General features: G+C 36.3%; 2 protein-coding genes across 9 annotated transcripts in view; one reads left to right on the top strand and one right to left on the bottom strand.

The window, feature by feature from the left end:
- Positions 1-8207, top strand: LOC110829876 (E3 ubiquitin-protein ligase MARCHF6). Its single transcript, XM_022064049.2, has 7 exons — positions 1-265; positions 615-1018; positions 1684-1950; positions 2939-3448; positions 3856-4131; positions 4736-4936; positions 5186-8207. Exons 2-7 carry the CDS (start codon positions 638-640, stop codon positions 6389-6391), a joined length of 2841 nt encoding a protein of 946 aa, XP_021919741.1. The 5' UTR covers positions 1-265; positions 615-637; the 3' UTR covers positions 6392-8207.
- The window catches only part of LOC110829877 (DIS3-like exonuclease 2), a 23005-nt gene continuing 3902 nt past the window's right edge, over positions 5109-24211 (bottom strand). For 5 of the 8 annotated variants that reach the window (XM_022064055.2, XM_022064056.2, XM_022064057.2 and 2 more), the window contains exons 4-15: positions 23741-23897; positions 22299-22400; positions 21857-21889; positions 20940-21172; positions 20138-20308; positions 19148-19340; positions 18027-18200; positions 17193-17437; positions 16065-16335; positions 14717-14904; positions 12692-12884; positions 9228-11125 (exon numbers count right to left, since the gene is read on the bottom strand). In XM_022064055.2, coding sequence (XP_021919747.1) covers positions 10862-11125; positions 12692-12884; positions 14717-14904; positions 16065-16335; positions 17193-17437; positions 18027-18200; positions 19148-19340; positions 20138-20308; positions 20940-21172; positions 21857-21889; positions 22299-22400; positions 23741-23897 — 2224 coding nt within the window. In that variant the 3' untranslated portion in view covers positions 9228-10861. Of the gene's footprint in view, positions 9068-9227; positions 11126-12691; positions 12885-14716; positions 14905-16064; positions 16336-17192; positions 17438-18026; positions 18201-19147; positions 19341-20137; positions 20309-20939; positions 21173-21856; positions 21890-22298; positions 22401-23740; positions 23898-24211 lie in introns of those variants that run through there. The other 3 variants (XM_022064052.2, XM_022064053.2, XM_022064058.2) reach the window with 3 other exon arrangements.

The following is a 24211-nucleotide window of genomic DNA, read 5'->3' on the forward strand; positions in this document are numbered from 1 at the left end:
AGGAAATACGTCATGATAAATTGAGAAAAACTTTTTTCCTCCGTATATCATTTTATACAATTGCATATAATTTTGAAGTTCATAGTAAATTATGTCAGCATTTAGATTGTCTATTACAATTTCCTATTAAACTAGTACGTTCAGCAGTAGGGACATGTTTTCAGTTTAGGTTGCAATATTGAATTGCTAGCTGCAAGTGATTCTATGCTGCAGGGTCAGTAGCGATGATGATGATGTGCAGCTGTAAATTGAACCACTAGGAATTGTAAGTTATCTTTTGTTTAATAAATTAACTTATATTTTCTGTATTATTCATTTATGTATTAATTATGAAATATTTAAAAATGCATGATACGGACGTTAGTAGGCCTTTTGGGGTATGAACTTCCATGTTCTATACCTGCTGTTCTGTTGAAGACGAAGATTTTGTTACGTCATGTTTCCGAAAGAAGTTTTCAAACATATCACTTTTAATTGAATTTATATATGCTCATATTGAATAATGTCTTATTTGAGAGTGTGTTATACAAGATGTAAGACGTGACTATGAACTGTAATTGCGTTTTATTCTTAACTGTGTCATTAGTACCATTCATCTTTTTGTCATAATGTAGTTGACATACTTTCAATCCTCGAAATGATGGAAGATCTGCAAGGAGCGGACATTTGCCGGGTGTGCCGCTCCGAAGGTTTACCAGACCGGCCTCTGTTTCATCCTTGCATATGCACTGGAAGTATTAAATGGATTCATCAAGAATGTTTGGTACAGTGGATGAGATACAGCCGCAAAGAATATTGCGAGTTATGTGGGCACCGCTTCTCCTTTACACCAATTTATTCTCCAGACATGCCAAGGAGATTACCTCTTCGTGATGTTGCTGGAGGTTTATTATCAAGTGTTGGCACTGCTGTCAAGTATTGGTTACACTACACACTAGTGGCACTAGCATGGCTTGGAGCTGTGCCACTTTCAGCATGCCGGATTTACAGATGTCTTTTCACAGGCTCTATTGACTCGGTACGTACCATATTTCAAGATTCATAATGTGCAGTAACATGCCAAGTAACTTGGAACACACACATTTGAAAAAAACCAAGCATTATTTTCTATCTTATTTTTAACAATGTGAAAGCCTCATTTTGTCTGGAAAGAACTTCATATTGTGGTGACAACACATTTCAGCCACTTTAATACATAACTGCATGATGTAGGATTTGAGGTTTTCATGGCCACAAGTATGAAGATGTCTGTCTTCAACTGCATGTTTTACAATGTCAAGCGTGTTGCAGACCTACCATAAACTAACATTGAGCCACTTACACTTCTGCATGTTGTCTTCTAATACAAAACACAAAATTCATGATTATAGAGGAAGTACAAACACATCATCTTGTAAACTAAATGAAAATAACTAACCTTACACAACTTTACCTGTCAATAAATTTTTTATTTGTCATAGAAGTATAAAAATATATCAATTTATGACAACTTTAAATGGAGACGTGTTATTTTTTCTTTTTTTACCAATGTTTTGTGGACCATTATGGCATCTGAAACAAATATTAAGTTGGTTATAAATGGCAGATTCAGAATAATGGCCTATTTTAAGATAGTGTCATACATTTCTCCCACAGAAAGTAAGAGAAACCATCAGATTAGTTCAGCATAATGACTTGTTGCAGATTCTGACCCTGCCACTCGACATGTTGTCTACAGAGAACGCCGCTTCAGATGTGTTCCACGGATGTTTTGTAGTGACTTGCACATTGTTTGCATTCATTGGTCTGGTATGGTTACGGGAACAGATCTTGCATGGCGGTGGTCCCGATTGGCTTGAAAGAGAAAATAACAATGCTCCTCCACCAGCTGGAGACATTCTTCCACCACATCCACCCCCACCAAATAATAATAATGTATTGGAACCTGACTTACAGCAAGGTGTAAATCAAGTAAGTAGATTCACATAATCTAGGTTTTATGCACATAGTGAAAGCAGTAAGTAATGGAAAGTATATTAGTAAGCCTCCTAAGTTTTAAACTTCTGGTCCAAATTGTATGCCAGCATTTCTAGTAGTGCTGATGTAACTGCTATTCACTGTGACTCGACTACAACCTTGTCAATTAGACAGAGGATGACACGTAGGCTAGGTCATTGGCCTTCCTTCTCGACACTTACATAGGCCAACTAGACCTAATACTAGAAAGGATAAAGATGTTAATGACAAATGCATTTTATAATGATATATAATAGCCATTATTAAAAAAAAATTGTATGGTTTTTCCAATCTGTAATCTACAGGGTGGGTGGGAAGTAAGTAGGCATTAAATAATCGCTATAGGTTTTGTAATATTAATGCAATCATAATGAAAATAATGTGTACATATACGTTACGAAATAGGATTTCATAATTCGCGCGTCAGTGGTGTGGGCAGTGGCCGAGAGAGGCAGCACGCACAATATAGAGGTTATAACCATTTCTCAATGCCTACTTACTTCCCACTCATCCTGTAGTGAAGAACTGAGTGTAACAGCTCTGTTACATAACATCCAGATCAGGATACCTAGAGGTCTATGGATATGCTCAGGTCTGCCTTAATTTTGAAGCCTGGCACATTATAATGCATTTCCACTCCACTTGCCAACTTTTCCTCTGATATTCAGTATAAACTCACAACTTTGTCATAGCTGCGTAACCAACTGTAAGCAAAATTCTTTTTGAGTATGTTAGTCACTCTCTGTCTTCTGTGTAAACAAAAGTTTTGTGTTCACAAGAGCCTGCTGTGGACTCTTCTAAGTCAGATGAATTCCACAACCTCACACCGTGTTTCCTTTGAATCCATATTAATATTATCCTCCCGTCAATGCCAGTGTGTCTCAAGTGGTCTATTCCATTTAGGTTTTCCTATCAAAAGTTTGTGGATACTTGTGTGCTACAGGAACAACATCCAGTTGCAGCTGCTTTAGCAGGAGGTGTTCTGCCACCCCCTGTTGTTGGTCCAGACTTGGTTGGAGTGGATCCCCTAGAAAATGCTGCTGTAGGAGATGCCGAGGAAAATGAGCGTGGCGCTGGAGACAATGGCGCAGCAGCTGATGAAGGAAATTGGAATCCAATAGAGTGGGATCGAGCTGCAGAAGAACTGACCTGGGAAAGACTTCTTGGATTAGATGGTTCACTTATGTTTCTGGAACATGTGTTCTGGGTCATCTCATTAAATACACTCTTCATCTTGGTGTTTGCATTCTGTCCATACAACATTGGACATTTTGCTGTGGTGGGGTTCAGTTTGAGGGAGCATGTCGCTGCATCTCACTTTGAAGGCCTTGTCACCACTTTATGCGGATATTGTGTCATTGGCCTCTGTCTTGTCCTGCTACATGGATTGGCTTCACTCCTTGGCTTAAGAAGATCCAGAAGAATTTTTGGACTCTGTTATGTCGTGGTGAAGGTAAAGTAATATAACATAAATTGCATCAGCACAATCATCACACAGAATACAGTTATTGCACAGTAACATTGAATGTTAATAAAATGATATTGAAAATTTAGGTTACTTTAATCAAGTGGGCCAGGAGCATTAGAATCTACATTCATTTTTGTATTAGTAAATTTCATTGTGGTCATGAACCTAGATAGTAATATTCTATCTCCATGGAGCCAGAACAAATGATTTTTCTTCTAACCTGTGTGTCCATATCTGCTCAGCTGTATTTATTTCAATCTGTCTAACATCGTTAACCCCATGTACATTCAGTAGCTGGCAAAAGTAATTTTTCAATATATGGGAGAGATATGCCTGCCATGTTACCTGTGAATATTTGAGAATACTGAAGTAATGTTATTTCTTCTTTCCAGGTGTCCTTGTTGTCTGTTGTGGAAATAGGTGTCCTCCCACTAATATGTGGTTGGTGGTTAGATATCTGCTCCTTGTCAATGTTTGATGCAACCCTACGAGACCGAGAGTCAAGTTTCCGCTTGGCTCCTGGCACCTCCATGTTCATACATTGGCTTGTTGGGATGGTGTATGTGTACTATTTTGCATCATTCATCTTGCTTCTTAGAGAAGTATTGAGGCCTGGTGTACTTTGGTTCCTGAGAAATTTGAATGATCCAGACTTCAGCCCAATTCAGGTTTGTAGTTCAAATTAAAATATTATAGCAGAACACTCCCCTCTTCTTCTTCTATGGCCTCCTCAATTCTCCTCTTCCATTCGGTCCTCTGTTAGGTCCGTCTCTCTGAGGCTTCGATTGAGGTTTCGAAACATCTTCCTTTTTATGGTGCAAGGTTGTTGGCCTTGTGACTAACCCCCGACCTGGAGGACACTCCCCTCTTGTGAACCTGGAATGAGGTTCTACAGTGCCTTGGCTACCAATATCAGCTATAAGAAGAAAAGTCTTAATCGTAGACAAGGTGTCTTTAGGAAGTAGTACTATCACAGTGAGAAATGTGATGAATATTCTCCTAAAGGGAAAACATTAAGCCCTACTTGTTTCTTTCTTTGGTTACTTGTGTGTATATGCAAGTCTTTTGTCAGCCTGTTATTTTGTTATAATGTCATAATTTAGTTTTATTGTTCCAGTCATGTCACAAGTTCACAAGAAAGGTGCTAGGATGGGGCATACATCTTACAATCTAAAAGGATCTCTAAATCTGTACCCTCACCCACCCTTCAGGCCACATCTGAATATTTCTGTCAGATGGTATAAGTGTTAATTTTATATTTTATGTAATTAGGAAATGATCCATCTTCCAATTGTACGACATGTAAGACGACTACTGGCATCTGCAGTCATCTTTGGAACAGCAGTGCTGCTCATGCTGTGGCTGCCTATTCGAATTCTGCGAGTCATATGGCCCGGTTTTCTACCTTACATTGTGGCTTTGCAAAGTGAGGCACAGGTTAATGAACTGTCACTTGAACTTCTGTTACTTCAGGTGAGTGTTTTATGGCAGTTTAGTATTTTCTTTATTGGGGTTTGGTTTTTATGGTCCCAATTGACTGTACTTTCTCCCTTTTAAGATTCTCCTAATTTTGTATTAGAATTCTGTTGTGCCCTTAGGAACCTTAAATGAAGATTTCATTGTGTTTTTAAAAATTTATACTGAGTCACAAAAGACAAAAGTAATAATTTTATTTCAGATTTTGTTCCGAGATAAGTAATATGTATCTCCCTTTGACTATAGGTTATACTTCCTGCATTGTTGGAGCAGTCACATACAAGGACATGGCTTAAAAGCTTAGTGCGTACTTGGTGTCGAGCTGTGGCTTGGCTGTTGGACTTGCATTCTTACCTCCTTGGGGATGAGGGAGGAGAGCAGGGGCCTGCAGATGCTGCTGGGGCCCCACAGGGTGCTCAGGCCCATCATCAACACCCTGTCAACAATGATCGTGGTGGAGCTGCAGGAGGTCTTGGTGCAGCACATCAGGCCCTCTTGCAGCGGGAGGGGCCAACAGGATTCCAGCCATATGAACGTCCACGGTGGTTCCCTGCTCGTTTAGTGGGTCTCTTGATAGCTGTTTGTGTGACTCTTGTATTTGCCAGCTTGGCTGCTCTTACACTACCTGTCTGGTTGGGGCGTCGTGTTATGGCCCTTTGGCTTGTAGGAGTTCCTCCTCCTGCTCCATCTGTTGTTGCTGCAGTGGTACCTCCTGTAGGTGAAACAGGCGGCGAAGTGATTTCCGCAGGTGCCCGAGTGCATGAACTATATACAGCCGCATGTGGAACTTATCTGTGTTGGCTTGCTGCTCGTGCCATTGCCTTGATGCTCAGCTGGTTGCCCCAGGGCCGGGCTGCCATTCTTGCTCGCATATGTCAATGGTATGTTCTGGGTGCCAAATCTGCTGTTGCCTTCTCACTGCTTCTTGGAGTAATCCCTCTCCTCTTTGGACTTCTCCTGGAATTGGTGGTTGTGATCCCACTTCGTGTGCCTCTTGACCAGACTCCAGTGCTCTTTGTGTGGCAGGACTGGGCCTTGGGTGTTCTATACACCAAAATAGCCTGTGCAGTCACCATGATGGGTCCTGAGTGGGCACTCCGACGTGCTATTGAAAGAGCTTATCGTGATGGAATTCGTGGCATGGATCTGGGATTTGTGCTTCGTGAGTTAGCTGCACCAGTGGTGGCATGTTTTGGTCTGGCTCTAGCTGTTCCATACGCCACAGCATATGGCATCGTACCCCTCGTGGTCACCAGTCTGCATCTGCGTAATCTCATAGCACGAAGGCTGTATCCCTTCCTGCTTCTCATCATGCTGGTGGGTGGCGTCATCGTGTTTCAGATCCGTCAGTTCCGCAAGCTGTATGAACACATCAAGAATGACAAGTATCTGGTGGGACGCAGGCTAGTTAATTATGACCACAGGCGTCACAAGTCGCCAAGTGGCAGTTAGTCCAACATCCAGCATTGAAGTGAGAGAAATAGTATCTAGCAGGTTCATGGTTAGATTAACAGTGACTATTCATATCCTCCTGTTAGATACTCTTCTCTTGACAGAGTTCACTCTTTGGCACTAGCTTAGCACACTGCAATAAATACCAGTGTAGTTAAGACTAGTTTATCCTCTTCCATGATGCAACACTAATATATACTACAGAATAATGAACATTATTGATAATGGTTACCAACTCGCTTGAAAATATACACAGGGTTCTGTTATGGACTTTGTGAAAACTGTAGTAGGTCATTTTTATCATAGTTGTTTCCTGATTGGTAGAGGACCATGTTCTATGTCAAAGTATAGTAATATTTTTAATTGTTGTCTTTACTGTTAAATGGGATTATTTTGTAGGACTGTTAATAGCAAAATTAAGTACACTAATATATCTACAATGTTCTGTCCTCAGATCTTAACAACTATCAGTTCTTGCTCTCAGTCTTTTACATGGCATAATGTGTATTAAGTGAATGCTTATGCAATAAGACTAGGATAGTTGGCAACTGTGTTTTGTTGAACCAGACATGACAACAATCAACACTGAGGCTACTCCTCCATATAAAGCTTATCCTTTATCAGGGGTGGACAAACTCTTTCATCTTCCATGAGCTTTCAGACCTTAAGTTTGTAAGTATTTATAATAAAATATTGCAACACCTGTAAACACAAAATTCTGTTATTTCTATGCACATAATTATCTCTGTGAGGAATGCTTTGTCCATTGGCTCCAATAACAAGCAGTTTTAGAAGTGCTGACCTCTGACCAAGAAATTTTCATCCATTTTTTAAAATATATTGTTTAAATTCCAGAATTTATATCTGATTATAGAGGCAGTGCAATAAAAATGTATATGAATGGAATACATTTGCCTTAAATTTATTTACATTAAATTGAAATATGATGCATAAGGAGAAGAATAATGAACAGCTGTTATGTTTGCAAATGAATGTAACATCATATTGAGATTCCAGTAGTGCTTGTATATTGTGTCAAAATAAAAGTGAATATAATTTGGATCCCTACAGAATTGCCCATATGGCTTACAAGTTTGGCCACCTCTGCTATGTACCCTCCTGCCAGATATGTTATTGTATTGGTAAGTGTTATAAGTATTGCATACATTTAATATGGTCTATGTAGTACTTATTGTTTATACTGCTGTTGGTCAAATGGAATGGTTTGGCCTGTGCAGTGGTATTATTGATGGGACGAAATCTAGGTAAAGGACTGAAATGATTATTTTGAGATAATGTTGGTAGCCAAATAATTAAGGGGGTGCAAGGTCCTTTTTCGATAAGTCGCATTTGTGAAATGTATGAGTGTGACTACAGAAGGGTATGAGATACACTGATATGCAAATTGCACAAGTAATATCACCATAAAAATATTACAATTATAAAAATATTTAAGTTTGGTTGTGGTTCACTTACTGTATATACAGAGACAATTTTGTTATTTTATTTTGTTGTGTTTTTTGGTAATGATATAGAAATTACCCATTATCCAGTTTTCTGAATTGTGTAGTTTTGGTTTTAGAATGTTATGGCATATCATTATATGACCCTGTACATAATACTTGTTTCTTGAATCTGAAGTATAGGAGTACTTAAAAGCATTGCATTGTGGATTGTCAAATATAATTTTAGTCAAAATGTAACTATGTATCACATTTCAGGTGTCTCACAAATTATAATAGCACATGTTGAAGAATAAAATGTACATTTCCTCCTCTTCCTTATGATGCATTCAAATAAATAAGAAAAGACTGTCCTTCATTTTATTTAATTACACATTTCTTTTATGTGGCATGTTAATTATGGAAGCCTTGAGTTGACCACGTTTCAGCGTCATACAGTATATACCATCATTCTGTCTAGTTATGCAATTCAGTACTGAATGCTACTGTATATTCTGAAGAAACCCTATTTGAATTCCAAGCTAAAAGGTCTAGAAGAAAGAAATGAAGAGAATATTTGAACCTAAACAGAAATAACTGGAGGCTGAAAAAAATTCCACAATAATTTTTACTCTATACCAATATAATTCAGGGTGATTAAATCAACAAGGATAAGATGGGTGGACCATGTAGCATGCATGGGAGTTATGAGAAATGAACACACAATTTTGGTTAGAAAATTTAAAGGGAAAAGACCAGCTGGGAGAAGATTACCATGGACCTGAAAGAAACAAGGCATGCTCTTGTAGAGTGGATGCATATGGCTCATGACTATTTCTTTGGGCTCCTGCAAAGACCATAAGGAACCTTCAGGTATCACAAATGGAGAAGAGTTTGAAGTGTGCTCCACTCTATTTAGCTGAAGATTATTATGATAGGTTTTTGTTCTTTGTGCAATTACTCAGGTTCATTCTGGATGTTAAATAGCCTGTGACTACTTCCATGCCTGTTGTATGAAGTTTCCTTCATAATCAACATATCTTGCATTTCATAGTGTGGTCTACTGGGTCATTCAGACTTGTTTCTGGAGGTATATATTTCATGATATCACCTTGTTCATACCTGATTTACCATGATGATGGACACGATATGTTCCTTGAAAAAGGTTGGTAACTACCTACAAGACTACACTGCATCATAATCAGAAGAACATGATCATCCTAGGACAAGGTTACTGGAATAAATAAAAGCAAAAGTTTTAAGTACTTAAATCATAACCTTAAATAGTCACATAAGATTTGGGTGTTATGCATGGACTAGAAAAAAAGAGACAAGGAAACTGGAAGTGATTTACACTGGTTAACACATTTGGTCACATAATGGTAAATCACAAATAAAAAGGATTTAAAATTTTTACTGTGGAAAATTCTTAATGTTTGTTACAAATAAACTACACTTGATATTTTAATCTAATAAGAGAGAACACTACACTCAGACCACACCCACAAAGAGTATAAACCTGAGTAAAACATGAACATATTAAAAAATTAAATCCCACAACATTTAAATGTTATCACATAGTATGTTTATTACATACTTCAAATTTCATCATTACATAACACTTGTCAAAACATGACATACTCTCCAGTCCTTGTGCAATGGAGAGGTTATGATGGTCAGACTGTCAGTTCTGTAACAGAGGTAAGCCTGTCATTGTGTACCATTCATAACCAAATTTGAAGGCAATTGATAGTATTCAGCCAAATGTGACAGTTAAGTTATCACTTCTACGTCAAATTCAGAGGTGCCACGAACTGAAAATGCTGATGTACCTTCTTTTTCTCAGTACCTTCAGGCAATTGCTGCGATTTCTTAAAACAGACAAACTACTTCCTTCCCAATTCACACAATCCTCCTACTATCTGACACTATATAACCTATGAAGCTGAAAAATCATGATCCTGAAGAATCAATCATATTACACAGGTGTTTACTTTTATTATCAGTTTACCTTGAGTTACATTTTTAAGGCAGATTTTCCAACATACATGTGAGAAAGACTGCAGTCTATCATTTGCATTTTAATGACAGACAACATATGGTAATATGAGATCTGACATACAGCTGTATCTAATAAATATTACTACAAAATGGTGAACAGAAAACTGCCTGAGCTGCTTAATTTACTTACATGGTTTTCCCAAACAGACCAGTCTTCATTTTCCAGTAAGTTATGAAAAAAAATATACATTCGTGAAAGAAACATTTTCTATAATTAATTTGTAATTTTTGGATGTTTATATCCATCAATTAAGTTCTGGCTTGTTTTTAGCATACTGGACATGTCAGAAATATTAAAAACATTACATCAATTTTACTAATATTTTTAATTTATGCTTCAATCATCCTATTACTTTTTTCTCCATACATTATATTACAGGGAATTGTCTACAGTCCACTTCCTTGCTTTCATCTTTTCTTGTCCCAATCTCTCACACACACTTGTCTTCATTTCTTATTAAAAATATTTCATATCCAACTTTAAAATATGAATTTGATGCACAAAATTTTATACTCATATGACAGATTCTTACACATGAAATGTCTCAATACTGACTGCAACAAACTTACAAGGGCTCCAGAGTCTCTGTCATCTAAAACATTTCTCAAAAGTATAAAATCCTTCAATAAGGTAGAAAACAGAGTGAATGTCCTCAAGAGAATTTATTTCCACTTTGATACAGTGTTTTATCATCTCAGGGAGTCACTTCTCTTGGTAAACCATATACAGATAAAATAATTTCAAAATATATTCACACTAAAAAAAAAAAAAAAAAAGAAAAGAAAGAAATATATATATATATATATATATTATTCCCACAGAAGAGCTAAGAATATAAAAATTAATCAAAAGCATAAGTAAAATGCCTCCTGCCCTAACAAGAATCACTTCTGCTTAATTCCACCTATAATGCTCATTACATGAAACATCCTTCTACTGATACTTACAATAGATCTCAGATCCCAATCAAGTCTCATGTCCCTGGCATTTGGTGTCACTACTTCCCTTCTTTATAAGTGGATTCACTGAGTTACCCCGAGGGTCTAGCAGACGAGTCTCCACCTTCATTGACACAGGAGAGCGAGATAATTCAACTGTGATGATGCTGAAGATTTCCACGATTTGCAGGAATCCAAATGGTATATTATCTGTTGGGAGCCACTCAATCTCCTGTGCAATGACCTTATCATCCTCTGTTTTACACATCACGCTGGCTGGAAATGGCAAATTCTGCAGAAAATGAAGTGTATTAACACTAAAAATTTCTCTTATTATCCTGAATTAACTTGGGTTGGAAATTTTTCTTCAAATACATTCTCCCACAATAACCCATACCAGTCAGAATTTTGCACCAACAAATTATTATCCCAATTTCTTTTATTCCAATAATTTGAGCTACCTATCACCAGATGGAACTAGTGTTCAGTAGTTCACTGACAGACTTCTGCAGATTTCTTTTATACTTATTTGTATTTATTCTACTTTGACTCTGCCAAGTCTTTGCACATTGTTATGATTTCATATGTGATAAACAGTGTGTACAGTACTGGCTTGTTTTTATATTTAAACTACTGTTAATACCACCACTACTAATACTACCACCACACCAACAATAACAATAATACCAACACCAGTATTTTGTGACAGTCTGTGATAATGGAACATGAAAGTGACTCATAACAGTTATAATGGTGAAGTAGAAGCTGTTGATAAGTCCAGTGATACTTCTACTTCAGAAGTATAAATGAGAGATTCAGACAGCACTTAACATCTAAGCAGAGACCGCGATAGTTCTCGGGGCAATAATTAAGCTGTTTATATGCATAATTTCACATGTTATAAAGTGCTCTGAAAAAATTACTCACTTGCATGTCTTAATGATCAAAGATCACAAAACTGAACTAAATAAAATGCTATTTTTTGCCCCAAATTTAGGAGAAAAAATTAGTCTGGAAAGTGGTATTACCCTTGGAGCCCAAACTTACAGCCATACTAAAAATATTAGTTTGAAAATGACTGCCCAAACACCCAAACCACGCAGCTGATATTAATGAATCCAGTCCACACCATCACTCCCAATGTCTTTAAGAATCATTTTAATATTGTCCTCCAATTCATGGCTAGTTCTCTCCTCTTCAGATATTCCAATTAAAATGGATTTCTTGTCTCTCTCATGCATACTATATGTCAAATTATTGTGTTGGTTTTCCATTTCTTAAGTAATGCCAATGAATCTGGCCAAATCAAATGCCCTTTGTAACATTTTATAAAATTTTAGACTTTTACGGTGAGGTTTGTTAGAACCCAGCTAACTCAGAAGTTGGAAGACCATCCCTTGTCAGCTGTCCGTAACTGCTTAGTAAACATATTCACTGCTAGCCTCTGTACATGGAGACTGTCTTCTCTTGCACCATGCAGTGGTGACAATGGACCCATTTAATGTGGACTAATTTAGCACACATACAAAAATAAAAGGAGTGTCCAGAAGTGCAACTTACAATTTTTGTCCATCAGTTGAACATTTTTAATCATATCTTATGAGAAAGAGAAGCTACTTTTACCTACCACCTCAATAATATGTACTGATGCTACAAGAATCAGTAACAAACATTTAAACCATTTTGTGAAAGTCACTTCATATAAAATAACTTTAATTAATACATCTTATGGTTAATATTCACAATCAACAGTACAGACAGAAGTACGCATAAAAGAGGTTAAACTGAAGATTCCAAGACGGCCATGCAGAAGAATGACACAGAAGAATTCTCTGTACTGTATTTGTGGGTTACTCACATTTGTGTAGATCCTTTGGACCTGTCCAGTGCTGCAAACAATGATATCAAATGATTGATCTTTCACATCCATCACCACTGCCTCTTCAACCATTGGACCATGCAGACCAATATATACTGTGAGGTACAGCTCAATGCTCTGCTCCTCAGCGTGCTTTACCTGACATTTCTTCTTGTTACAGCAAGCCGCAATACTGCAAGGGAATTATATCATGGGATAAATAAATACACTAATTTGACTCAACAGTGCAGGGTCCTTCTTAAAATACTGATAGCTGCTCATATGGCCAAGAAATTCCTTGTTTACAAAGGTCCATTACCATATTCACAAAAACATGCCATTCAAACTATTCCTAAGCCAGTTGAATCCAGTCCACATACATTCTATTTTTCTAATACCCATCATATTCAAAGCTGTCCTTATAATACAGGATGATTCAAAAAGGACTTTACAACTTTGAAAGTGTATAGAAATTTGTTCAGAAGGCTTACAGAATCGGTTGAGGTGTCATTTTGTAGCAAAACAAATCAAGTTTTACCTCAAACAGTCATTTTGGTTCGATGTGATTGGTGATAATGCAGACATCTCACCTGAAATCAATTTCTTGCCAAACACGATCCAGCATATCCGGTGTCACTTCTGCAACTGCGGCGGTGATTCAAGCTTTGAGCTCAGTGAGATTGGCAGGTAAGGGTGGAACATACACACGATCTTTAATGAAACCCCATAAGAAAAAATCGAGAGGTGTCAAATCTGGAGAACGAGGTGGCCATGCTATCGACCCTGTTCAACCAATCCACCGACCTGGGAAACGGTTATTGAGGAAATCCTGGACTTCTGTGAGGTAGTGAGGTGGTGCGCCGTCTTGCTGGAAGTGAATGCGTCCTTTTTGGTCATCTTCGTCTAACTGTGGTATGAGAAAATTTTCGGGCCATTTTCAAATGCACTGCCGCTTGCGCTCGCAGTGACGGAATTTGGTACTACAGCACAACATGAGTCAAACTTGATTTGTTTTGCTACAAAATGACACCTCAACCGATTCTGTAAGCCTTCTGAATAAATTTCTATACACTTTCAAAGTTGTAAAGTCCTTTTTGAATCACCTGGTATAATAACTGTAGGAGTTCAAAGGTAAGAAGTACATTTTATACTTTAATTCTGACATCCTTTTCAGGTAGTGCATGCCAGTTTCTAGAAATGAGGTGGCACCATAATGGTATGAACATTACTATCAGGTGGTGAGAAAATCCTGTTATATGTAATAATTCCAGAAGATAAATTCATGGTAGTGTTGTCCTTGAAATTCCATCATAGTTACACAGACACTTCAAATTTTACGCAGAATTAATCACGGCACGTCAACAAATCACTTTACTAGTTACATACTGGATGACATCCTTGAGGAACTTAATGCACAATCACACATCCCATCTCTGTACCACAGATATTTTTATGGTGGGTTCACAGTAATTGGATACAGAACAACAATCAAAATGCTGGATCAAATCCAAAAAGCTCCCATAGACTCTTCTGCTCAAGGTTAAGAAGTCCAAACAAAATTACTGCATCTTATTATAAGACTATTTTCTTTCAATAAGATTTTTGCTACAAGGAGGTTTTAAACAGGAATGCTTTCTGCATCTCTGTACATATTCCACATTCATCCATGAAGACTTAGGATAACATACAGAAAAAACTCATAAGGACCTTAGACATCCAACTAGAGGAGATCCATAAAGGTCATCATCTTCTTGAAGTTACACATTGTAGACTTAGGAAGGAGGTCCTGGGTTCAAATCTTGGTCCAGAGACCCACTAACCCATCTGGGGTTTTTGACACTTTTATTCAGTCCCTTCAGAAAAATTCTGGGGCAGCACCTTAAATTAGGACATGACCGCTTCCTAACACATCTTTCACATTTCATTATCATCCTATCATCCAACACTATAAAGTCTGAGCTACATGAAGCACTGTTAAATAAACCACAAATCCACACAAAAATAAGTTAATAAATATCAACTTACGCCTGCACATGATCTGGTTCCCAGTTAGGTTTAGGTGAGTAGTCAAGAGAGGCACAAAGTAATCGATGGACCATCACATCAGCATACCTCCGGATTGGTGATGTGAAGTGAGTGTACAGAGGTATATTGAGAGCATAATGCCCAAACTTTGCAGCTTTTTTAAAATTGGCACAGAAGTAGTCAGCTCGCTGGAACAGTAATGAAACATGAAAATGTCTTCCTTCAGAAACAGAGAAATTCTCTACTGTAGAATCAAGGATTTATCATTGTCATCATCAGCAAAGGCCCTATTTAACACCATCCCAAGCAAATATACATATTCCATTCATGATGGTGATCAAAACATCACACAAAAGACTTTGAATAATCAATGTGCAAGGAAGTCTTTTTCAAAAGTGACAGTTAACTGGCTAGTAGATTTAATTTATACTTTTGAAACCTTGGTTACTATGAATATGTGTTAAAACACTGGTGCAGTATCTTTGTTGTGGTTCATAGCAGAATATATCCATTATTTGCACTGCATATAAAACACTCTTATAATCAAGTTTAAAAAATATGTGTATACCCCAGTTTAGGAGGTTCTCAAGCAAAGAAAACAATGTGGAATGTTAACTACTAACTAACAATGTTGAAATAAATTTTAAAATTGGTTACATTTGTATTTTCCAATGATAAACTTGGCAACTATGATGCAGTTTTATTAATTAAAAGCAAAATAATGTTGAAACGGGATCTACATACATAAATGTGGCATTACAGATACTTATGTATTTGTGTTCTCTTAACATGTTCAATTTGTGAGATCAACATATCTGATCTCTGAAATGAATCGAACTGTGTGATACAGAATGAACCATGTGTGTGCAAAAACACAGTATGTAAACCGGACACTGCCAAAAATGAAAAATGTGTACATAAGAAAACTCGGCAACCAAAAACATGATGAATCAGGGTATTTCACTGCAAGTTTTAATGGATGAAACATCAGGACAAATAACATTTGCTTTTGTACATACACGAATTATAAACATTGTGAAAAATAAAAGAAGCAATGCACAATATTCTTGCAGGTAACATAGTTTAATACATCAGAGTCAAAGTCCTGAAAACAAGAAAGTAGTAAAATGACTCCAAGCTTCCAAAGCCCCTCCCCTCCACCCACCTCCGAAGACTACTACTACATCTATTACTCCATTACTTCTACTACTACTACTACCACCATCACCAACACTTCACTTAAAAGTACTGATTGTGTCTAACTAACAATTACTTTTTATTCTTTGTTCTCAGTTTATGCAAGTTTGAAAAAAAAAGAAGTGTCATTAAAAAAAATCTGTTAACTTACAACCATGGGTTTTGCACACAGACAATTAAGCACCAGCATCCTGGCTTGGCTAGTAAAATCATCACCAGCGTAGCGACACATGGAAGCCTGTAGCCCACCAGCTGACTTGACATCAAGAAAGATACCCCTTTGTTCCAAAGTCTTTCTTAATTCTTCAAAAACATATTTACGAGGTGGTGAATGACGGCGTAGGAATGCCAGCTCTGGGAAATATGTAGTGAGCTGTTTCGCAACAGTCACATTGGCCAGCAGCATAAATTCTTCAATAAGCCTGTAAATACATTCAGTGTTGAAATCAGAGTTTCTCACATTAATGAAGATGTCCATGATGGTCTTCTGTGTTGTAAGACTGTTTGGACTTCATATTTGAAGTTGGAGGCAGCATATTCCTCTGAAACAGTGATATTAACTCACAAGTCCACATGGCATTATTACCCAGAAGACCAACATCAACATATTCAATGTAGTCATGGCTTTTCTACACTCATTCTCAAACACTCAAAATAATGTGTGTACACATACATGGACACGCTCTGTGTGTGTATGTGTGAGGGGAGGCGACATGGGTATGCATTATGATGCATGTGAACATTTGCCATGAAGGAAATGCCATTATGTAATTCCAAAAGACTCATAAAGAAAAGTAAGGTAAAGTAAAGGTGTCCCACTACACGCCATGTAGGTGCTTGGCTTTTCCTCTGCCCCGCCAGTAATCGAACCCCGGCCATCCAGTCTGTAGCCAGTCATTACACTGACTTGAGCTATCCCGGCTCCCCTTCCAAATGACAAAGTTATGGTAATATAACCATTACTTTTGACATGAAAGAAATTACACCACCTATTTCCTGAAAAATTAATTGACATGGTATAACCATAACATCTGGTATGAAAGAAATGTCATTATCAATACCCAGAACCAGTTTGGAGGAAATGCCACAACTACTTATGTTAGTCCCAGACAATGGAATCATCTTAGTATTACCATTACATCTGGTACACAGAAGAACCAAATTAATTGTAGTTCAACCTTAGCTTTGATATATTTAATTTTCTGACTGTCATTAATAACGCATGCTGCTGGAAGCACTTTTAAAGAAACTGGTCATAAAATCGATCAGTATAAATTACCTATGACACTCTTTGTTAACATATACTGAATATTCTGAGGGAAGGCCAGTGCCACTTTCCAGAGAGAATTTGAGTTTTGGTTGATCAATCCTCAGTGCTCCATCCTTGAATCGTTTCTTTCTCATGATGACAGCAAGGCGATTAAGATGATTCACTATACGACTCAGGTCTCTAGGTGTGTATTTTCCATAGATTTGTGGTAGCTCATCTTTACTCCATTCTTTTTCTGGGTTTTCCAGCATGATCTAAATGTACAATAATAATAAATAACAGAACAGTATTCAGAGCAGGCCTTAGGTGAATTTTGCCACTACACCTCTAAGCAATGTTTGAATGGCTAGTTTGCTTAGGACCCACAATATACGATACTTTATTGTCCTTTTCAGTATCAGCTGTGTCAGGTAAATAACAGGTATAGATAATCCTTTGAAGCCAAACATTATTTAAGAATTCAGTCTGAACCTCAAAGAAAGCACATTTCTCCATTACAAAGCACAAGTTTAAGTAAGAAACATAAGAAACCCACAGAAAAAAAATGAAACTTTTTTATTGATGGAGCAAATGGTACATATAGTTACCACTGATATTTAAAGAGATAATACTACTTGCTACTTAACCCCTATTTTCCATATTACTACCTAGCCAATATATGCCATATACTATATCAGAGTTTGTAATTTCAAATCTTACAGAAAAATCTGTAAAATGCAACTTATGTATACATTTTTTAAGATAATCACACAGAGTAAAATGTGAGGACATTTTTCAAAAGTGCTGGATGATAATGTTGTGTGTACATTGCTTTTATAAAACTTTCATCAGTAAAAGATATACCTGTGCATGCTCATAGGCAAGTTGAACACACGAGTTGATGACAGACCGAGTAAAGTAGTGAGAAATAATTTCTGCTTCTAGTGACATCTCCAAAAATACTGAGACTACTAGTTTATCATCACCAGGCAACAGGGAGCATGTCAGACACAGTTCTTCAGGTAGCATATGGTACACCTGAAAGAATAAGTTTGTAACATAATATCACCTTTAGATGCGTGACCGAAAGATTTCCGGACTGAATAATTTCTTTAAACCGAAAAAATGTAGCAGCAATTCCATGCTGCCGCCATCAAAGTACTGGAATTCCCTTATGACCTGATACAATGCAAGTGATTCTCCCATTGCTGGAAGCATCTATGGAAGTCCTGTGCTTTGAACTCCACGATGAACAAACCATATCTTCTGCCAGTGTTTAGAGAAAAATCTCTGTTCTCATCCTCAGGGGATGTTGTTCTCGAAACAATGGCAGAAGATATGGTTTGTTCACTGTTCAGCCACCTGATGCGGCTTGTAGCCCAAGGATCTTTCATCATCCACAAGTGCAGTCTGTGATTTCTCTTTGATCATGACGATGTAATCTCAGCACCAAATATGACAATATTAGTGAATGACACACACACAATTTCAAAATAATAATAACATTCAAAGTCATACATTACACAACAAAATTCACAGAGAAAATTTATCAGTATGTCAGTATGTACGCAAAACACAAACTTAACCATTGTTTTTCTTTCAGAAAGGTGTCCAAAAATAAAAGACTGAAAGTTGGGGATTACATTTGATTCATAAATTTAACTGTTACTTTTGTTACGAAAAGAGCACAATGTAAAATAAAATAAATACTAGTTTTCAAATGTTATTTGTGGTAATAAACAAGCAACCATAAATACTAACAAATATATTAATTAAATCACCCTTTACAATACAGAATTGCTCTAGCAAACTACACACTTAGGAGGACAAACACATTTAAATGACTATTTTCACCAGTTTAGAATATAATTTTTGTGCTTTAAAAATGTTAGGGAGATAAGGTGTAACAGATCATTTAAAATACTAAGATGTGGTATAGCAGAATGCTGTTGAAGGTCAGTCAGCCTACAGGTACCCAAACTTACAGACTCAACCAAATATATACTTGTTGCTTTCTTGGCAACTGCTTGGTCTAGAGGTGTTCCCTCTTCAAGGAAGTATGAAACATCTGAGATGTGAATTCCAATCATCAAATTGCCATTGTCAAGTTCCTTGCATGATACAGCATCATCCAGATCTCGTGCTGTTAAAGGGTCAATCGTAAAAACGCACTCATCTCTAAAAGAACAAAAATACTCTTAAAACATTATTATTTATTTTCTAGGAACACGGTACTTCTTGAGAAGTTGATAGTCACTCAGCTAGTCAAGAAAATCCTCACCCTTTGTGAAACCTGACAGTTCAATACCATGTTCACAAGGGCTCCCCAATGAACCCTATTCTTAGCAAGTCTACATCCTTACACACTATTTCTTTAAGAGCCATTTTTTCCTTCAAGGTACCTGCCTAAAATTTCATGCATTTCTCATCTCTCCTATGTGGGCTACATGCCCCAAATGTCGCTCCCTTCTTCCTGATCACCATAATAATTTTGGTAATGAGTAAGAGACCAAGTTTCACCAGCAGAAAATAAACATATAGGGAAAAAATATGTAAATCTGGTAACAATGGCATGGACAATGGTGTGCCCAATTAGGAAGTAAGAACAAGTGACCTTACACAGGCTTATATCTTTCTTCATGCAGGAGGAAGGTGGAAAAAACAATTCTTTTAAAGACATGTTGCCACTAAGAAATTTTCTGAGTATGTTGCTTTGAAAATTAGCAGTCAAGGCTCACTTTGATATAATTTAGGCAACTGTCTCTACATCAAAGAAAAATGAAAAAAAAAATCAGCCTGATAAATGACCAAAGAATTTTATTCCAGTATTTTCAGAATAAGCAGAACTGTACCGAACTGTAAGATATCCAGTCACATATTTTAAACTGTTATTCTGCACACTTTCGTGCTTTAATTCTTAAGATTACAAATAAACAATAACTTGGTACATTCAGTAACTACAAGCATATACTCACCTGAGATCTGTTCTTGATTTGATTTCATCCTCTGGAATTACAAATGGTGAACGAGGAAAATACTGATAAAGTTTATCATCAAATGGTGAAATTTCAATATCATTTTCTAAGAGTAGAGCCATAGTTTCTGATTTCAGGTCACCACATACTCCAATTTGTTCTATTATGTCACTGCAGCATAAAAAATCAATTCTTATTACACAGTATAAAGACAATGTGGTACCAGTTAAGTTTACTGCATGCCAAAATGCTGGAGAATAATATCATAATCCTTACTGCAAAGAAAACCCCAAATCTCACATAACTACTGTAAGTTTTAGATAAACCTCAAGTCTGAAACAAACGAGTGGGCTTGAACTGTAGCTAGATAACACGACAGAAACAAAACAGTGGCCACATTTTTTAAGTTATGATTCTCATGGTACCATTGTTTAACACACAATTTCTTATAAACAGAAGCATCTTCGAAGATGGCTGTCTTCTGAGTTGCAGCACCATGTAGCCTGGTAGAAGTTTAATAGTGCTTTCGAGGTCACAGCTGCCTCCAGCATCAGGTCACTACAACCCACAAGACAGTCATCAAATCTTACATTTTTAATAGACTATCAAACAAACATAAATTAATGTAGAAATTATAATGCTAATGTTGTCCTGTGTAGTATCCATGTCTTTCAATTCTCCATCAACATGGGCAATGACTTTCACATCTAGTCCACAATATTTTGGTTTGGTTTCAATTGTAATTCAAAATACAATAGTTTCCCAAATCTATCATGCCATTAACAAGAACTTTTTTCCTTACCCCACAGCATATCGTACATCTTGCCAGTCTTTGATTCGTGCTAGGAACAGAATGTGTTTGTACTTCTTAGTTTCTTTCAGAAAGTCTGCTGGACAGTTATCTATTGGAATTCTTATCCGTGGAATGCGAGAATCTCTTGGTGAGAAGAGGGCAAACTTCTTACTCTGATCTGTCATTGATTTAAGAATTCCTACACCTCCTCTTTGGTGTACTTTCTCAAGGATATATACAACCTGGAATCAAATAAAAGAACAGGACAAAAGAAAGCTGAGATAGAATTCAGCTTCAATTTACATGTGACAATTCTTGAAAATAGTTTTGTGAATTTCATAAGACTATTGCATCTGCAAAAATACTGTATAGGATAGCAATACATCAGACAGAACTTGTACAAACATAGGTTTTCTGTCAAAATAATGTAACTGTTATCAGACCCACTTATATGAACCCTTATAACTAATAATGTCAACACCAATTTTGTTTGTAAGTTTTGAAGTGGCTATTTTACTGCACATTGATCTCTTTTACAACGAACAGCTGACCCTTTATTTAATTCTGATGCTGCTTAATCTATATTTTAGTGTTACTACCTTACCAGCAACTCAGTCTTCTACATGCATCATACATTTAATACACTTTCAAGTTATATTCTTTGCTGGTATGGTAATAAAATAAATGGTTAAAAGGTAATCACATTCTTCCCTTTGAAATTAAACAAAGATAAAGTATATAATGACAAAAGAAAATGTTCTGCTCTTAATTACTTAAACAGGATTCTAGGGTTCATGACGCATTTACATATCCTGTTTTTTGTTAATGAAATTTATTAATTTCAGGGAAGTTTACAGGATTTGTCGGCAACTGTTACACATTACTTAAAATACTATAACTCATAAAACACAAACCTCAATACTTACTTTACCAGTCTTTTGTGTTTTAGAATCTTGAACCTGTCATGAAAGACCAAAACAGGTAATGAAAAATACTATTTTAAAACACTAAAGCAATGCATAGTTAATCTCTCTGTGACTTTAAACATACATTTTAAAGATACTCCAATGACTTTAAAAATAAATAGTACATAAGTTGAGAGTCAGACTGAGAATTATAAACATGTTGGACTCGACACTACTTAGTTCATCAATCTTTTACAATCTGTATTCAACACAGACTCAAAACTGTAAAGTTTGTAATAATACACTAAACTTATACTAAAGGCAATATCTGTACTAACTAGGCCTTCAACCCCACACAAGGCACTGAAAGTGCAAGTAAGAGAGTATAAATGTACATGTGAACTTTGTTGTGTAAAGATGGAAAAATAATATATAACTGTTCTCACACAAGTACTTTTCTTACCTTCCATTCAGATTCTGAATTAAGTCTTAACACCACTTCATCTCCTTCTAAAGCTCTATTTCGATTTCTCATGCCTTCAATCATGATATCCTGATCATTGTCCTGCAAGACATTGAATCTCAGTGAGAAAACATGAGGGCATATTGAATAAGTGGTAAAACATGATGTAACTAGGAAAGCATATATAATTCATTCTACAGACACACTATAATATCAGTCATGCAACAAATTGTAATACAACATTATTTTATTTAATATTATGAATAATGGCTAAAAACAGCAAATAATTAATATTACCAAAAAATTATAAACAAAATATAGGTCAACAAACAATAAATAATACACAACACTTGAAATGTTCATGGTGGCGGTGATGTCCACAGTGGTCTTCTGGGTTGTGACACCATGTTAACTTGTAGGATGGAGACAGTATATTCCTCCAAAATGTTGGTACCCACCTACAAGCCCACATATCATAATCCAGAAGACCACCACAGATATTATATATATCTACAAAAAGTTGTCAGTGGAACCACGGTTCCGGAGAATTTGACATAAATACATCATACATGCTTTACAATTGAGTAAAGTTTGATTAAGACATTGCTTATTTAACTTGAATTAGTTACGCTTAAGATGGGTCTGTGGTAGATGAATGTAATGTAAAGTAATGTAAGGTAAGGTAAGATAATGTAAAGTAATTAAGGTAATGTAAGGTAAGGTAAGGTAATGTAAGTATGTAGGTAACCATTGTTGTTTATTTGTTGATAAACAGATGACGTTTCCTAGGTAACATAACAATGAAGTTACACTTTTTCGTAACACATTTTTGCCGAATGACACTGACCCTAAAATATAGACGTATTTACGTCAAAAATATTTAGACATTAACAGAATAATAAATAAATTATTAATATGATGGCCTGTTTGAAACTGTATATGATATGAGTGGTAGTAAGAAAAAGGAGCACACAAAACATAGACACAACAACATAATTAAATTTCATGATGCATCTCCAGCTTGACAGGAATAGTATGTTAACAGAAATAAAGGAATGGAGACATGCAAGGAGCTGAGACACATTACAACATGCATGGCAGTACGCTGATTCTACCACAAGATCTATATATATATATATATATATATATATATATATATATATATATATATAAAAATATATATATATATCTTTCCACTCTCCAAGCAAAAGCTGCATGAGAGATAGTTCCTTTGATTGATATATACTGAGATCCAAGTCAAGAACAAAGTCTCTTAGTGAACTAAGCATGTAAAACTGAAATATGCACATTGTGTGCATCTTATCATTTATTTAATAGTCGATAATTTAATAATGGGCCATTATTTCTACAGGTGTTAGAAGCAAAATTTGTGTTTATGCATATTAATATATCTCTGTTAGCCAATGGTTTTGCGAACTCACTGGTGAACTGACATAAGCTTCCTTGTAGTTTCTTTGGTTGATTCGAATTGCACCTTTAATTAAAGTATTTTCTGTGAGACCTTTAATTACTTCACTTTCAGGTAAGTAACTGTCAAAAGTGTTACTTTCCTTTGTTGCTGTTGCATTTGATGAATGGCTGAAAATGAAGAAAAATGTTTACAGCTGTTATATTAATTGCTAAGTTCAGTCAATACTGGCAGTCTTACAACTCTGCAGTATTAGCAACAATTTGTGAGCGCTGAAGAGCATGCTTGAGTAAGAAGCAAAGTGAGAGAACCTAAGAAGCTCTCCTAGCACAATTCTGTTACAAGTCCTATGTGTATAAAATGGAAATATAACCTTGTTTTATTTTATAGAAGTAGCCAGAAAGAACTAAAACTAATGACCTTTCTTTATATAAATTTTCTTGCTGCTAAGCACTGAAGGGACCAGCATTCTTCTTTATGTCAT

The sequence above is a fragment of the Zootermopsis nevadensis genome, unplaced genomic scaffold, assembly GCF_977971745.1.
Source record: "Zootermopsis nevadensis isolate Lab colony 2312 unplaced genomic scaffold, Znev_1.0 Znev_ptg000017l, whole genome shotgun sequence".
NCBI lineage: Eukaryota > Metazoa > Arthropoda > Insecta > Blattodea > Termopsidae > Zootermopsis > Zootermopsis nevadensis.

What these genes read in the sequence shown, in the direction of transcription:
- LOC110829876 (XM_022064049.2), top strand. Translation starts at nt 638, where the DNA reads ATGATGGAAGATCTGCAAGGAGCGGACATTTGCCGGGTGTGCCGCTCC. An exon ending in TCACAGGCTCTATTGACTCG is followed by an intron (nt 1,019 to 1,683) that starts GTACGTACCATA and finishes GACTTGTTGCAG; the next exon opens with ATTCTGACCCTGCCACTCGA. An exon ending in TTGAACTTCTGTTACTTCAG is followed by an intron (nt 4,937 to 5,185) that starts GTGAGTGTTTTA and finishes CTTTGACTATAG; the next exon opens with GTTATACTTCCTGCATTGTT.